An 18,010-nucleotide genomic window follows, 5' to 3' on the forward strand; every position below is an offset into this window, starting at 1 on the left:
TTATACAGTTATATGTAATGTAGTATAAATTATACCAGCTGTCAAATTACTATTGACATTAGCTACTATAGTTAAACTTACCAACTTAGCTCAAAGTATTCATAATACTAAAAAACTATTACGTAAATACTATCCATACTCCATACCATGACATCATAGATTAAAATTTCAATAACATGGTAACTTTGCTGGTTTTATTCAAAGTAAACGAAAAGGAAGTGGCCATACTGGTTATTGTCGTGACCGATATTGATGTCAGTGCAAAGATAATAGTTGTCCAAGCCACAATTGTTCATATTCGGACGACAACAACTTTTGTATAAAAAACACAATGTAGTGGCAATCATTGTGAACGTTAAAATTAATATTTGTTATAATAATACCTAACATTTGAGCAAGAATCGAGAATTTTTTGAAAAAAAAAAAAACAAAAATTTTGGGAAAAACTAATAATACACTTTCAGTTATAGAAACTCTCAGTCTTATTAAAAAGCGCCGATTTGTGCATGCAAGTCTCCCATAATAGTACTCAGATTGACGACTTCAATGCCAGGCATCAACATAGTCAATTCAATAAATACACACAGTTTTTTGTTATATTAATGAGGTAGGTATTTGATATTTATTTTCGAATAAAGTCTGCACAATGTAAAATACAATTCACTTCAAACATTCAAAAACAAAAGGAAAAAAATTAAAAAATGATAATAATGAATATTATACTATTCTATCAACACTAAAATTGAGTATTTCTAAAGACTAAACATTAAACTATAGGTAGTATATATAAATGTAATGGCTACATAATATTGTACATTTGTAGGGATACAAACAAATTTTCATTGTCATTGTACACTAAAAACCTTATAAAAGGTGTGTCAAAAACTAAGGAAACACCGACAATTGAAATAATAACATAAACAAAAGTTTCCAGACTTTTGGACACACCCAAATATATGATCTTAGATGTTGTTAACAATGATAAACGATTTCATATTAACTACATTAAAAATTAAAAAATAATAATATTCATAATAATAATGTACCTATTCAATAATAATAAAAAAAAATAATAATATAATATAATAATAATAATAATTGTTTTTGTTTTTTCAAACAAACATAAACTAAATTAATAAGAATGAAAAAAGCACTTGAAACTCCTTACGAGGTCACATTAATGTTCACTATAAGTATAATATGTATTTGCACCATCAGTTGAACAAGTTTTACCCGTATTATAATATAATTAGTTATATTAATGCAAAAAATAAAATAATCATAAACAAATAAATATTTATAACATATAGATATTTTAAAAAACTACTTAAACGACAATTATATTATTAGTGTCTTTCAAATATAAGCTATATATTTATAAATGTTTATTATATTCTAATAATAACGTTTACAACATACATAATATAATATATATATAATGTATAGTTGTTCAAAATTACAGCGTTTTTTTCTCTCTCTTTTTATACGTAAAACATAGATGTTTCTAGGTCGAACTTAATATTCTCGTAACGGTAAACATAATAATTGATCTATATTTATGTGTAATAATCAACATTGTAAAGGTATGGACTAATTAACAATGATTTTGTCGTAGGAACATTAAATGCAACATATTTCTTTGTAGAACAATATTAACGCGTTCCTACAGATTTTACAGAGATATTAAGAGATCCAAAAATCAGTACATTTACATACACTTCGTATCTATATTATTATATAACACATTTTACTTATTATAATATTGTATATTATACATAAATACGAAGACAGTCAATGTATTTACATATTAAAAATTAATTTCTAGCAATATGCATATTGTTGATTGACGCTGATATACATTAAAATAATTGTTTACAATTAAATTAGATTTTTAAAGTACAGGAGAGTCGATAGAATATCGAAAGTCAACAAAAGAAATAAACATACGATTTAGTTCGACGAGTCGAAAAATTCTTGATGTTGAAGTTCAATTAATATCGAACATCTACTGTAAGTATGTGTGTGTGTATGTGTGTGTATGTGCACAAATACTCACAAAATACACACACATACACACACGCGCGCGCGTATATAATATTTTCACACACAATAAATATAATAATTAATTAAATATAAATTGGTCCTCAGTGAGTTTCGTCACTTTAGGATAATATGATTTGTACTGTTTTTTCTAATTATAGGCAATTAATATATAAGGCATACAAATGAGGTAGATGATTTTCCGTTTTGTATTATTTCAATTACGTTAATAATTACTATACTTAGTCCTATGCACCTAGTAAAAGAAACAAAAAAAAAAAAAAACAATGAAACTACACAACTTGTTGCATTTTAATAGTGTTTAAATATGCAATTTAATATTAATAATAATTATTTTATTATAGCAAAAACTGCTCGACAGACTTTTTGTTTCTCTAGCGAGAGAATGTAATTAACTACTACCCGTATGATTTCATTATTCTATATTATATTATATTATATTATATTATTAGTAATATATAGACTAAAATTGCATTAAAAAAAATAATAATAATAATAATAATAGAAATAATGCGTACACAGCATATTTTTTCCCAGACTAAAAAAAAAAACCGTAACTATATACGAAAGGAACGTCCGAAGGAAACGCGTACGAAGAATCAAAATATTTGTTAAAAAATAAATAATAATAATAATAATACAATTAGTTCTAAAACGTATAAAATAATAATAATTATATATATATATACATATGTATATATACTCCTGTTTTTTGATAACAACTATCGGAACCCTCCTTACGTCGTTCCCCCGCCCAGTGGCACGGTTCACCTAATAATATTTTGGTAAATAATGTATTATCATATCACAGATACTAAAATAATAAATGTTTCTTTTCTATAACACTAATGACGTAAAATAATTATATTAAACTTGACTATTTATCATTTGGGCAAATAAAGTTCCACGTTATAGTATAATGTGTACGTTGCGAAAATAAAGAAAAGAAAAGAAGATTTGGGATAGTCACATTATAATACGAAATAATAATAATAATAATAATAGTTATATCATAAATAAGTATAATAATAATAATAATAAATTGTGATGATAATATTATTAAATATAAATACTACGATCGTTTACGTTTAAATTGAGGCTTTATTGGCGTACTGTATTACCGAGCTATATCGGCTGCACTGTGCCTCTTTCTTGGCTGTGCTCTCCATCGACTTGAGTATCATTTTCGATCGTTTCCGCGGCGGCAAACTCAAGTGATCTCGGTCGTTGGGTTGCGTGGGCAGCGGCGGCGAAGGTTGTGACTGCGGGGGCGGTGACGGCACTGCGGTCAACGACACGACGGGCGGCATCTCCGTGGTCTCGTCGGCGGCAGGGGCAGCGTACCGGACGGGAGACACAACTGGACGATCTTCAGCAGCCATCATCATGACATAATCCACGTGCTGCTGTCGCTGTTGTTGTGCAGCCGTCTGCATCGTGTGGAACGACTGTTGTTGCTGCTGTTGGTGTTGCTGTTGCTGCTGTTGTTGTCGCTGCTGCTGTTCTTGATGCTGTTGGTGGAGTTGCTGCTGCTGTTGCTGCAGGTGTTGTTGTTGCTGCTGCTGCTGCTGCTGCTGTTGTTGCTGCTGCTGTTGTTGTTGTTGCTGCTGTTGTTGTTGTTGTTGTTGCTGCTGCTGCTGCTGCTGCTGCTGCTGTTGTTGTTGCTGCTGCTGCTGTTGTTGTTGTTGATATTGGTGTCGACGAGTCATTGGTGGTGGCGACACATCCATGGTCAGAGTTAATGAACCCGAAGAGCTGCTGGCCGGACTAGGTGGTTGGTCGCAATTGTACTCGTCATCATCCTCGTCATCGTCATAGTCACTACGCTTGCGGTTGTTACCGGGTAACCTGGGATACAAGTACTGACACAGCTTGTTAAGTTCGGTGTCTACGTCAGCGGCACCCATCACCATCACGTCGTCGTCGTCCTCTTCGTCCTCTTCGTCTTCGTCATCGTCGGATTTTCCAATGCCGTCACCGTCGTCTTCCTGAACCATTACAGTAGCCGTCGCTGCTGTGGGCTGCTGCAGGAGAAGATTGGTGCGCTTCGGTTCGTCAGACAGCTGAAGCAATACCGCGGCGGACGCGGCCACTGTCGACTTGCTGTTTTCCTTGTCACTACCGCAGCCCGACGAAGTCTCGCCCTCGGAAGCAGCGTCTTTTTTGTTAGACGACGACTGCACGGTGATGACTAGTGCCCCCGCGGTCGAAGTCGCCGTAGAAGTGCCGGTCACCTGGACGCCGTTAGCGGTAGCCGCGGCTGCCGACGCAGTTCCGCTACCACCGTTGTCCGAATGACTCTTGATGTGGCTCTCCATAGTCTTCTTGGATGTGAATGTCCCGTTACAAATCGTGCACTTGTACACTTTCTCACCGTAATGCGACACCTGGTGGAGCTTGAGCACGTGATTGTAGCCGAACGACTTGCCGCAAATGTCGCACGAGTACGGCTTCTCGCCTGTATGAGTGCGCGTGTGCACCTTGAGTTGCTTTGAGCACGTGAATCCTTTGTCGCACGTTTTGCACACGTACGGTTTTTCGCCCGTGTGTGTGCGTATGTGAATGACCAGTTGGCCGCTCTGGATGAACGTTTTGTCGCAGAACGAACACTTGTGCGGACGTTCACCAGTGTGTATGCGCATGTGTCGGTGTAGCTTGCCGCTGTGCTCGAATGCTCGTTCGCACACGTCACATTTGTACGGCCGCTCTTTGGTATGGATACGCCGATGGACGCTCAAGTTCTCCTTGACCGAGAACGGTTTATCGCAATACTCGCATTTGTACGGTTTTTCACCAGTGTGCGTTCGGTAGTGCCGTGTCAATCGGGCCGGTACCGTAAACGACTTACTGCAGTAGTTGCACTGGAACGGGCCGTCTGTCGTCGTGTCCTTCACGTGAGATCGCAAGTGATTTTGAAAAGCGTTTTTCTGCATGAATACCTTGTGGCACACGTTACACTGCAGAGACTTGTCAGACACCGCAGTGGTTGTGTGCGGTGACGGTAGTACAGAAGGCACGGCCGCAACCGCCGCGGCCGCCGTCTTAGCCGAGTCGATGATCACGGCGGCCTCTTCGACCACCGGCGTTATGGTGAATACTGGAAGATCTGGGCTGCACACCACGCGCTTGATCGTCGCCGCCGATCCCTCGGAAGCGTTTTCTGCGACGTCGATAGCCGTTTTTTGGTGTACCTGTTGTTGTTGTTGTTGTTGTTGATTGTGTAGGGAGCCGGTTGTAGCAGTTGCCGGTTTCAACGGACTTAGAGTGCAGTCGATGCCGACGCGAACGAAATCTGTCGATCCTCCTCCGCCAGACGAGCTCAATATCGGCATCTCCCCATTAATTAGTTCTACCATGTCGGATACATGGCCCAAGACATTTTCTGCAAACATATAAAAAAAACAAAATGTGATATAAAATGAAATAAATGTCATGGAAATAAATTGGTATGCTATTCCTATATTGTTAGATTTACGCCAAACTTAAAATAAGTATAATTAAGTATCACTATTTACTAATATATAAATATACTGCGGTATATAGTTTGTTCAAGGTAAACATACAATTAAAAACTGGAACTCGTATTTATAAAATAGAATAAATGTAAAAAATTGTATATTTTTATTCGTAAGTAAATTTTATTTTACGTTGTTTCAATAATAGTGATTTATTGCATTGTATAACTTATAAAAGATTATAAAAAATTGTATTTATCACGCTAGTTTTATTATCTTTGTGCCTACTATGCATCATATTTAAGTATTGTATTGATCGGAAGACGTAATAATGCTTACATTAATTATATAGTAGCTGGTCAGTGGTCATTAATATAAATTTTTACTAGGGAAATTAAAAATATACACCACGTACACGCCGTGTGTTCGAGAAGTTTCCGAAGTATAAAACATCTCTTCTGTAGTTTGTATCGTATTTTGTGTGTTCAAGAGTTTATAGAATAATATTTGCGGAAAAAATGTAGTATAGAATATGCTCATTTAATTTTGAACAATTATATAGATTTCACTAATAGATATTATCGATTGTGAATACCTAACCTAACCAAACTCAAAACATCACGGAGTACGACACATAAAAGAAACATGGTAACACGACAAGGTTAATTATATAAAACTGTATATAATAATGTATTAATATCGACATGTCATACAACCGTACAATATTTTTTGCCCGAGTGTGTCATTATGTAATATATTATAAAAGATATCATATTTATACTCCCAGTCATAATTTAATATTTGTGAGTGTGCATATTATATTTTAAAAGCTCGCGCCTTTATGCGTAAAATACGTATGTCATATATAAACGGACAGACTTATATCAGTACACAAAGCAACGCACCGTCGTTTTATTGTCGATGAAATAATGTTTAAAATATTATTGTTGTCATACACTCTTTATATAATCGTCGTCGCATTATTGTGTCGTTTTTATGCACGGGTCGTTAAGTACACGAGCTCATAGTGTGGTGATACGTGCGATATTAATGATTCCATGGCAATATACTATAATGCGCGTTAATTGTTCGACACATTTACGTACGATATTTTTTTCACACGGTAAACTCTCTTGTCATTGATGAAATTAATGATTTAATAATTCGTATTGGTTTTTAAAAACAGTGAGGGAGATTATTATGATATATGAGCGAATCGTTCGTACAGACGATGAGTTGGGTGTAAATAGCGAAAACAGTTCGAATATCACACGATAATATTATAATTATATCATTCCATATTGAATATATATTATATAGCCATTAAAACTAAGTACCCATACATTGAGTACTCAATTTTTTTAAATAAATTATTTTTTGAAAAATGTTTATTAAATCATTAAATTGTCACAATATATTACTTAATTGTTTTAATTGTTCGTTCATTTTTAGAAATCTTATAATAAGTAGATAATACATATCATGATAAAAATTTGTTTTTTTTTTATATAAAAATATAGTGTTAGAAACTAATGAATGTTATTCAAAATAAATAAAAACATACAAATTAACGGGAAATAAATACAGCTAATTCAATGGATTATCTTGCATATGTTACAAAAAAATTGTTTCGTAAAAAATAAAAATAAATAGCTAAAAATAAACAATGATCATTGTTTCAATGATTCATTGAATCATTCAATCAATTCAATAATAAAGTATTATATTATATTAATATTCACTATAAGAAACAAACGATATTATAAAATGTGTATATTATGTTGTATTATTAACAAAAAAATTCTATTTTTCTACTTTATACTAAGGGCCGACGTCGTATTATCAGAGAAAATTTTAAAATTATTTCCCGTAATATGATAGTTGTGTATTCAAATAAAACAAAAATGATTTGTTTAATATCGATTTATTTCTTTTATTCCTGCCATAATGTGATGATGATTGTAATGTGCACGCGTAACAACATAATAGACATCGACGTTCGGCACCATAAAAGAGAATCACAAGTGTAGGAGGAGATTAGCGAAATACTTTTTTTTGCAAACAAGACGCAGACGCCCGTGAATTGCCTATTCGTAACGCCGCGACACGCGAAACCCGCAAATTTCCAAATGTTTGTTACAACAAAGTTACGAAAGTTCAGTGGTATTCTAAAATGAGCATTGATAGATTTTCAAAACTAATTGACAAGAATAAAATATCAGCAGAAAAAATATGAATAAATCCTATATCTCTATATGTACATTATTACGAGGAAATATCTACTTGCAGAATTGTTTATAAGTTATTAGTTATAAATTCTACACTAATTTTTGTAAAGAGTAAAAAACGAGAATATTTCAAAGGAAATCAAAATGTTTGTTAAAGATAAAGGGTATGTTATTTTTCTAATTTATAATTACACGTTGTATGAAATAAATATAGGTGCACCAATAAAATTATTAAATACACACAGGCATCGCAGGTCTGTGTAATAAATCTTATACGTCTCATTATATACCTATAATAATATAAATTTTATTACGGACCACCCCACAATAATAGTATTATAAAGTAAATATATTTTAAGATTATGTACTTAAACATAATATAATACCAAACGTGTTACGAAAATAAATATTTTTTATTAATACAAGTGTTTAAAAAGTATCAACTATTATAGGTTCATGCGTGTAAATTAATTACAATCAAAACACTTTAACACGGGCAATAAGAATAACTTAATCGTGTCTTACGAGTGTTTATTGTTATTATAACAGGTATTATACTATTACCGAATACTATTTCAGACTATATATCTAATTAAATAATTTAAAAGGTAAAAACAAGGCAAAGGTCTTACATTAAAGAAACATTAAACACCAAATAAAATGTAACATAAGAAAAAAATGAATTGGCTTTAACTTTTAAATATATTTTCCGTGATTTAATCTAATAATTTTGTAAATTTGATTAATTCGATACATTTCATGGATGAAATTACTTACCACAATTGGTATAAAATGTAAGTTTAAAAAACAATAATAATAAAATACATTAGATTTTTGAAAAATAAACATTTAGATAATAAATAAACAAAATTAACATAAAAAGTATATAATTTAATTTTTTTTTTAAAGTAAATGCATGTAATGTACATAATTAATCAACTTATAAATACACAGCAGAAAAATTATTATAATTGCATGACATACGTAATAATATATTACAATATACAAATAATATTATAATTACGATACAAGTACGTATAACTCAAATAAAATATTGTTTTTAACTGGGTATTATTAATAATTTGATAACTATATAATATACCTTAGATTGTCTTTACTCTTTTATCTTATCAAAAAAAAAAAAAAAGAACTATGAAATTGATATATTATTACAATAAACATAAAAAAAAATTATAGCTACTTAATTAAAACTTTCCAGCACAAATTTGAAAATAGCAAAAATAACCCTACTTCAACGTTGACAATATACCACGTATTTTTCAATACCTATCGGAATTAATAAAAAACTTAAATAACTAATAGCAGTACTAAATTATATTAAAGCAAATTTACTTATATATTTTTGGTATTATAATTTTTATTAATTATTTATGGAATATAAATTCAATATCTCTGGCACCTATGATCTAAAAATGAATAAGGAATATATAATAGTTATTTTATTCTAGTTAATTAATCAGCTAGATAATATTCATAAAACAATAATTATTCAAAACCGAATATCACACGTGTACAACGCGCGAATAATAATATTGTCACATTTTGCTACGTCAACTATATACGGGCTATGGATCTATAATAGTATTATATATATCAAACGTAGACAGTTTTACATGTCACTACATCAGAATTCAAATGAATAAAAAAAATTATTATTATTCTCAACAAAAACCGAAAACGTAAACAAAATCCTACGCCTTCAGACAAAGCAACTGCATTCACACACCGACATATTGGCGAGGTGTGCGTTAAAATTTGAAAAATAAAATAATAATAAAAAAATTGTCTGTCGTCCGTTTTCGGTATTAGAACCGTAAATAGTCTGCAGTGTGTGTCGATGACACCGGACGACGACAGCAATAATATACGAAATAAAAAACGAAACTGAAATTAAAACGTGCGTTTTTTTTTTTTTTTATAGTTCTTACCACCGGCGTTTTTATTGTTGTTTTTGAGGTTGAGCCAGAAATTTTTTATCCACTGTTTTTGCGACTTGTCCCAAAGCTGAGCCATTTTTCACTTGGGCATTCCTCCGCGGATACTGTCAGCAGGGAGACGAGCGCGCGGTACCGGAGACTAGACGAGACTAATAGTATAATGTAGCGACTATACTGCAACTATGCAGTTACTCTCTCTCACTCTCTCTTTCTCTCTCTCTCGCATTCATACACACTATATTTATGTATATGATATGAGAGCGGCGCAGCTGCCTACGGCCGTCCTAGGAGAGGGAACGAAAACGAAAAGAGAGCAGAGATGGCAAACGCGGCAGAGATAGACGGATGATAAAAAAATTTAATAGAGAAAAAAAAAATAAAAAAAAAAATAGGAAATCGTGAAAACTCGAGATAAGCAGTACGCAACTATGCAGGTGGACGCTTGCGGTACGAGTGTTGCGCGATGATGCGGACGTGCAGTTTATAATATACGATATTATCGCGCGGTCGCGGGACCGCGGCCAACAGTCAACAGCCTACTGAAGCCCTGAAGGCGGCGCGAGCGTTCCGTCCGAAACGGTCTCCTCTCTCGGTTTCCCGGCGGCACGTGTATACGCGGACGTTCGCAAGTGTGCGTGTGTGTGCGTGTGCGCGCGTGAGCGAGCGAGCGAGCGAGCGAGCAAACAGCGGCGGCGGCGGCGGCGGCGTCAACGGCGCGCGCGTTTACACTGTCTATATGTCGTCGAATATTATTATTATTATTGTGGTGTTGTGGTGCCTCCCCACGCGCGCAGCGATTCGTGCTTTGGCGGCGGCGATAGCATTGCGTGCGTGCGTATTTAGACTGTTCCCGAGTGCGTTTGTGCGTGCGCTGCGTATATAGTACTGTACAATATGTACGTAAATAAATATGTGTGTGTGTATGTGTGAGTGTGTGTGTGTGTTCACGCACCCGCGATAAGAAGAACCGCGTACTGCCGACTGGAACCGAACGCGGCCGAACTCCGAAGCGCGAGGGGATTGGCGCGGGGAGCCAGAGGAATAGAGCACCGCGCGCGTATATGCGCTCGCGAACCGTAGGGGAAAAATAATAACGTAACAAGCCCAAAAATACGGAGGTCATCGAACGGGCGACAGCGCCGTCGGTTCGTCCTTGTTCCCCTGCATGCGATTATATGCACACATTATGCTGCTGAAGAATGGGCAAAGAGGGTTTTGGTGGGTGCTGTTGGGGCGAAAAACGGCAGCGATAATAATAACAAGAGAACATTGCAGCGGTAAGAATAAAAACTTATCGCCGCCGACCTCAGCTGCTGCTGCATCGGCCCACCTGCCGGGCACACGTGGAGCATGGGGTTGTTTTTCGTGTGGGAAACGAGAGCCCTGGCCGCCGTCCGCGAAAGAACACAGGACACATGCCGCCGGCGTCACGGGTGTCTCGTCTTAGTCCGGACGCATATATATATATATATATATATTATAACATTATACAACCTTGGCTTGGCGAATGACGATGATCGTCACCGGTATTAATAGAACGATTTTTTTTTTCTTTCAAGAAAGGAAAAACACGGTTTTGATTTTTTCGTTACAACGCATTCTGCGGTAACGACCGCGGGACACCGGTGCGTTGACCCCGGTGAATCACACGCACCGCGCACGCACACGCGAGCCAATAAGTCGGGCATTGGGGTCGGGATACCGACGACGACGACGACGACGACGAAAACGATCGCGGCGGCGTTTATTCTCCGAAAAAAGGGGCGCGCCTGCATTTGGTAGGCCCGGGGTTCGTTGACACGGCCGTTCGGGAGTGAGCGCGTGTGCATCTGCCGAATTTTTATTTTATTGTTGTTCTTGTCGAAAACGCAGTACGCATGCACGCAGGAAGGCAACGCACGTTTCATTGCCGACGGAGAGAAAGAGTGAAAGACCGGGATGGGACGAGAATGAGAGAGTGAGCGAACAGTGATAAAAAACGAACACAACAAATTACACATGATCGCACGCTTGCCTAGTATAACAACAATAGCGATTGTAATAGTATTATAATAATATCACATTTGGTATAAAATCATAATTGTACATAATATTAATATAAAAACAATAAGGAATAGGCCACATCGTCGACGGACGTACGTGGGAGTCACGGCGTAACGCATAGTGTTCGTTCGCTGATAATATTGTCGTGTGATTGTCACAGTACTATAACTATTATTACTACTAATAATAATAATAATAGTAATAATAGTAATAATAATAATAATAATAATAATAAATGGGTCACGGGATAATAATAAAAAAAAAAAAAAAAAAAGCTCGTAATAATTATTATTATCGCCAATTATTACAATCGTCGCGTGGCTTCAAGTAGTGTGCACATTGCACACACGTCACACGCGGACGCTTAAACCATTATCTGCTGCAGTCGGTCGTATCGCGCGCATACAATGTCGTTCGTTATGAGAAAATCGGCTTAAAAACGAGATAACAATAATATCGTTTTGTGCGTACGGCGACGGCAGCGAGATTCAGTTGTGCAGAGGCAGTGGTGGGGACAGAGTTGGAGTGTGTATAGTTATGCAACGCGCAAATCGTAACACGAAATATTTTCATTAGGCGCGCTACGGGCGGCCGAGAGTGCGGGCGTCGCGGCGCAGAACATGCGTGCGGCGGCGGCGGCGGCGACTAAGTGTAACCTTTCCCAACGCATCGGCGTGGCGGCGGCGCGGGCCGGCGGTTGTGGAGGAGCCGGACGGTCGTTTCGCCGGTCCTCCGCCGTCGGTCGAAACGCCGGTCCGACGCCTACACGTGGGCCCCCGCGACCGGCGCCCCGGCCACGCGAGGCCGCCGCCGCCGCCCGAACACCGACCTCGACAACGCGGCGGAGAGTGTGGAACGCGTACATATAATATTATAATGTAAACCCCGCTCGCAAGTCCAACCCGCCGCCCTTCCCACCCACCCGTCTACGAAGCCGACACGCACTACACAATAATACATTTATTATTCGCACTGGAAATTCGCTTCTCTTATATATATATAATACATTTATATTTTTTTAGACGCTGCCCCCGCCGCCAATAATGGTCGTGCAGTCAGTCGCCGCCGCTGCTTTTGTCTCTCTATACGCCAAACACAGACGGCATCGAAGGTTTCGAAAAAAAAAAATCCAACCAGCACCTATACACGCATAATATATTATTTTGTACACGGTTTTGTATTATATATTTTTTTGCTCGTAGACGTTTTATAATAATTTTATCTCCTGCTCATAATATGTGTGTGTGTGTGTGTGCCATATAGTCGGTCGTATATGCTGCGGCGATGGCGAAATCGGTCGCGTCGTAATACGCGCTTACCCGATACGACGTACCTGATTTTACGTACGTACGTACGTGTGTGTGTGTGTGCTCACAATAATACATATACCGTAAAACCCGGTAGGTTCGACGACGACGCCCCGTTTGGGTGAAAGAGAGTTCATTGCACTCGAAAACAACCCCAAATGCGCGTCGGGTCGACTGGCCGGTAGGCAATACGTGTAGGGATTGGGAAGAGGGTGGTATATGGGTGTGTGCGTGTTTATATTGTTATTATTGTGCGGTACACGAGTCGGCCGGCGATTGATGGATATTATCCGCGAGATGTCCGCCCGAAAAACCCGATTTGCAACCGATAGGTTTCGACAATGAAAAGAAAAAAAAAAAATTAAGAAAATCGCGCATATAATATAGTTTAAGGACCGAGGTGATAACAATACGGACGGTTGTAATGTATGACGTGATACGTAAATACGACAATACTAGTTCAGCGGTAAACGGGGAAAACGCATATAGATAATATTGAGCGGAAGAACGTTATAAATATATATATATATATGTGTGTGTGTGTGTGTGTAAATGTGTAATATATTATTATATAAACAAACACGGACCATAAATAATAATGCTCATTGTAATTTGTAACCGTTTACGATCGGTATCGGTACCGCGCGTATTACGCGCTCAACGTTATCGTCGTCAGACCGGCTACCTGTCGCCGTACTACGGTAGAGCTACTGTAGATGTAACAAAACAATATTATTAATTAGAAAATAACCTAATACTCTACATAATATATATTATGGATGTCCAACCTTTTTTCTATTTTAAACGATTCCATATTTAGTAATACAGACCATTTTGCGTATTAATAATTTTAAACGTTTTGCTTAAGTTAGATCTCGTAGTAGCGAACTTATACAATATTTGTTACCTATGTCAAAATTGCAAATCATGTCAAATTTATTCGCGAGTCAAGGGGCTATATTTTTCATCGTTTCCCATTGACTTCTGCGTTTGGACGACTGCACGCGCGCGCGGTGTACACGAAATATTGGTTTTATGGTAATTTTGTAACGTATGCTAATATGTGATACCTAATGTCTATAATATGTATGTTTATTTTTATCATAAAAATATTTTCGATTGAATTATCGAAATCAACTTTCACAAACTAATATACAATAGTAAAAAATCTACTCTCTAAGTACTTACATTAATTATGTTTTAACTGTTTTAAGTTAATAAATATATCACGACAGGATGGACAGTCTTAAGCCTAAAGTCATGAACTACTTCAATAGTATGATTTAATATAATTATTTACAACTCATAAATCATCAACAATAATTATTTTTATTGATCTCTGATATTGTTAATATTTTATGTATATAATATGTATATCTACACTAATGTATAATTCATATAATTAACATCAAATGATTATTATTTCGAAATGACTAATTTTTAATGTGTTCTTGTCATTTATCGGTGTGGCAATAAATTATTATACAAATAAAATCATTTAAAATTAAAATAATTTAATGTTTTTTGATAACCTTTAAACCTACCAATAGTTCAGAAATAAAATCAGGAAATGTCGCACCAATACACTGTCCAGACATGACTTAAATAAATTACTGTTGATATATTATTTTCTACGAAACTAATACTGCTACGCAATATAAGATTATGTTCGTAAATTTAATAACTAATTAAATCTAACGCTGTCCCGATATTGTCATGATTTACTGATGTATACATTTAATAAGCACACACAACTTGGTACACTAGTATTTAAATTATTTTATTTTTTACCATATTTATATTGATTGCAATTTTTAAAATGATTTAAATTTTTAACAATAAATAATCAACATTTTATACTTGGATTTAAAAATACACAAACTCAATTAAAAATATTGGTCCAAAATAAGATTACGTATCAAAATAGCTGTTTAAAATTAATATTTAAAAGTAATTGTAACTTTTAAGTTGAGCTAAGATTTTAATGCCCTAAAATATCGTATAAAGTGCAAAATGCATGTCTAGACTGTCTAAAAAGTTAAATTTGTCGAAAATTGTATTATATTTTTATTATCAGTATTTAGTATTACAAAAATAATTATTTATTATCATTGTTATAATTTATTACTTAAATCACAATTTCCACTTATGAAGCTGTTTTAAAAAAATCAGAAAAAATCGATATCGTAACAAAATTCAAGACAATTCCCAGCCCTACTTATGAGTTACTAATAATTTATAATATTAAATTAATTTCATTAAATAACTGTTTTACAACTCTACACCAAACTACTATAACTATTTCGCCACGTCACATAACTATATGCATCGTTGCACTCGTTCTGTTTTTCCGTTCTAAAATTTATACATTTATGACGTATGAAATTCGTTTGCTAAAAACTACCAGGATAAATAATACAACACTGTCGACACTAAATTAAAAATAAAACTATTAATTTAAGTATTGCCGCAACAAATCGTATTATTTACTATTGAATAAAATAGCATAATACTTATTTAATGTTTTTATCGTTGTATATTTTTACAGCATTTTACAATTTGTTTCACGTCAATTAGTCGTCGGAAAAGATATTGGTAAAAATATCGAGTTGAAGGGTCATAGCGTCAATATCGTTACTAAAAAAAATTATTGTTGACTTAGGTCAAGATAAATTTCATGTATTTAAATAGTATTTGAGTAATGATAAAATAAAGATTTATTTACATAGTTCGGAACAAAATCAGACAAATATAGGATCAATGACTTTACTGGAGAGTATTACTGCCGTTCTGCGCAACCGATTTCATCAACACGATTACCAGTTTATTTTGACTCCGGTTTTGGCATTGACTACCAATTTAATAATATACAATATTATCGGTATTAAAACTTTCAAATTATTTTTCGATCCATATAGACGCGGCGATGATACAAAATTAAATTTAATTGATACGTTGGTAAAATTATAATTTTAAAAAAGAAAGTACCCATATGTACACAATAAGTGAATAATTAAGTTTTAGACTTTTATTCGTTTACACCCTCTAAAATTGAACTCAAATTTGAAACGACGTTATTTTAAATAACTATGTAAGCCCAAAAATATTTATTTTGCCAAATTTTTTATTTTTATTTTTTTATCTCTACTAAAAGAAGTGCCTACAATAGTATGTATTTTTTTTTTTAAAAACAAGTCATCTGGTGACACTTAGGTTTGAGATCAATTTGATTTATTTAAAGATTTAATTGTTTCACAATCGTAAAAAGTCCGTTAAAAAATCTATTGTTCAATGCAAATTTTTTTTAAATACCTACTGAAAACAATATTTTTGGTGTCTTAACGCCGAATGAAACATACGCATTGTACTATAGCACCTACCTAATACCGACCAAGACGTGTCATTTCCACATCACATGACCATGGAAATTTAAGAAATAACTAATGTACACACCTTAGTTGTTTGCTGATGATTCATGTGGCGAATTTTACTTCAGACCGATTATCAACTCGTTTGAATGGCACAGGGACGTCGAAGTTCGTCGAGCAGCAAAGGCACGAGTGTGTCGTCGGATAGAGTCAAAGTGTTGGGGCGACGACAGCGATTGACGTATTATAACTTCGAGTTGGACACATTTTCGCGCGAAGGTTCCGGCGTAAATCCATGAACGCGAGTGTTCCCAAAAATGCCGATGCGTTGGCGAACAAAAAAAAAAATAAAATAAAATAAAATAAAAACCAACAGTGTACGAGACGAAAACAACGGTGAAAGCTTGGAGGATATAAGGTCTATTGAACAGCGTATAGCGAACGGCGAAAAATAAAAAACGAATAACAATAATATTGGTAATAAAAATAAAAATAATAATAATAATAATGATAATAATAATTTAATAAATGATAATGTCGAAAACATACGCGTTTTTGCAGGGCGAAAAAAAAATCCGCGAACGGCACCGGCCGAAGATCGAAACAGTACCACAACAATGGTTAAGTTAATGGGGACGAGGAACGAAATCCGAGCGGAGCCGGCCCGGACTATTTACCTCTCTTACCTCTTTGGCTGCGCCGACCGCGGCCGACGGCGGAGCGGCGGCTGCCGAAGGGCGCCACGGTTGTGAACCCGGCCCAGTGCCGAATTTCATAGCGCGTGGAGGAGCCGGACCGGCGTTTCGGCCGAGTGCGTGCCGCGCGTGGCATCGCTCGCGGACGCACTCACACGCGCCCGCGCCAGCTAACGACACGCTCGGTCGGTCGGTCGCGAACGCACACGCACGCGCAAGTCGTCCCACCCGCGTCCCGTCCGCCGACGGTTCGTTCGTGTCGCCGCCGCGTTTCCGCGTCCCGCTCGCTCTTTCGTGCGAACGCGCGCGCACGCACGCACTCACGCACACGTTGCGAGACGGCGTTGTGTGACGACGATGCCAAACGGAAAATGTATAGTAATAGTAATACATTATACCGTCGGGTCGCGTCTTCGTGGAACAACCGAAAACGAACGCGCGGCGGCAGACTCCACCTAGCCGATGGGCGGCGGTGAGGGGGAGGACGCACCGGTTGTCCGAAAAAAAAAACCAAACCGAGAGAATGAAACAACTAATGTTGTTGTGAAACACTCTCCCGGAGTCGCGTTCCCATTGGTCTGCCGCTGCCACGCCACCTGACACCGCCGCCGCGATTTTCCACGTACGTGCGCCGTCTGTCAAACAAACCCGAAAATCCCGAGAGATCGCGATCTGCCACCGCAAATCGTTGCCTGGAACCTGTTTGGGTTTTTTTTTTTCTCAGTCTTTTCCACAAATCCCCCGGCCCGCTCCCGAACGCCGCACGTGCAAGCGCGCGTAAAAGAATGCGACTTTAAGTCGTAGGCGACGTAACACCGAGTGGAGTGGACCGTACTCACCGCGGGCCACGCTGATTCGGTCGATTGTTATGAATTTTTTATAATATATATATATA

The 18,010-nt window shown here is 36.4% G+C and overlaps 1 protein-coding gene across 2 annotated transcripts; it reads right to left on the reverse strand.

Annotated features, from left to right (window-relative positions):
• Window positions 1-630: 630 nt before the first annotated feature.
• On the reverse strand, window positions 631-17,116 carry LOC113559288 (Krueppel homolog 1-like). Of its 2 annotated transcripts, none has more exons than XM_026964957.1 (2): window positions 16,506-17,116; window positions 631-5,443 (listed from the first exon to the last, which is right to left on the reverse strand). In XM_026964957.1, exon 2 carries the CDS (start codon window positions 5,415-5,417, stop codon window positions 3,150-3,152), a length of 2,268 nt encoding a protein of 755 aa, XP_026820758.1. In that variant the 5' UTR covers window positions 5,418-5,443; window positions 16,506-17,116; the 3' UTR covers window positions 631-3,149. The 2 variants fall into 2 exon arrangements, with proteins under 2 accessions (XP_026820758.1, XP_026820757.1); XM_026964956.1 differs by lacking the exon at window positions 16,506-17,116 and adding an exon at window positions 9,694-10,333.
• Window positions 17,117-18,010: the final 894 nt, after the last annotated feature.

The sequence above is a fragment of the Rhopalosiphum maidis genome, chromosome 3 (assembly GCF_003676215.2).
Source record: "Rhopalosiphum maidis isolate BTI-1 chromosome 3, ASM367621v3, whole genome shotgun sequence".
Classification (NCBI taxonomy): domain Eukaryota; kingdom Metazoa; phylum Arthropoda; class Insecta; order Hemiptera; family Aphididae; genus Rhopalosiphum; species Rhopalosiphum maidis.

Coding starts and splice junctions, on each gene's coding strand:
- LOC113559288 (XM_026964956.1), bottom strand. CDS start 9,778: ATGGCTCAGCTTTGGGACAAGTCGCAAAAACAGTGGATAAAAAATTTC. Junction 5,444..9,693: donor CAACAATAAAAACGCCGGTG/GTAAGAACTATA, acceptor ATATGTTTGCAG/AAAATGTCTTGGGCCATGTA.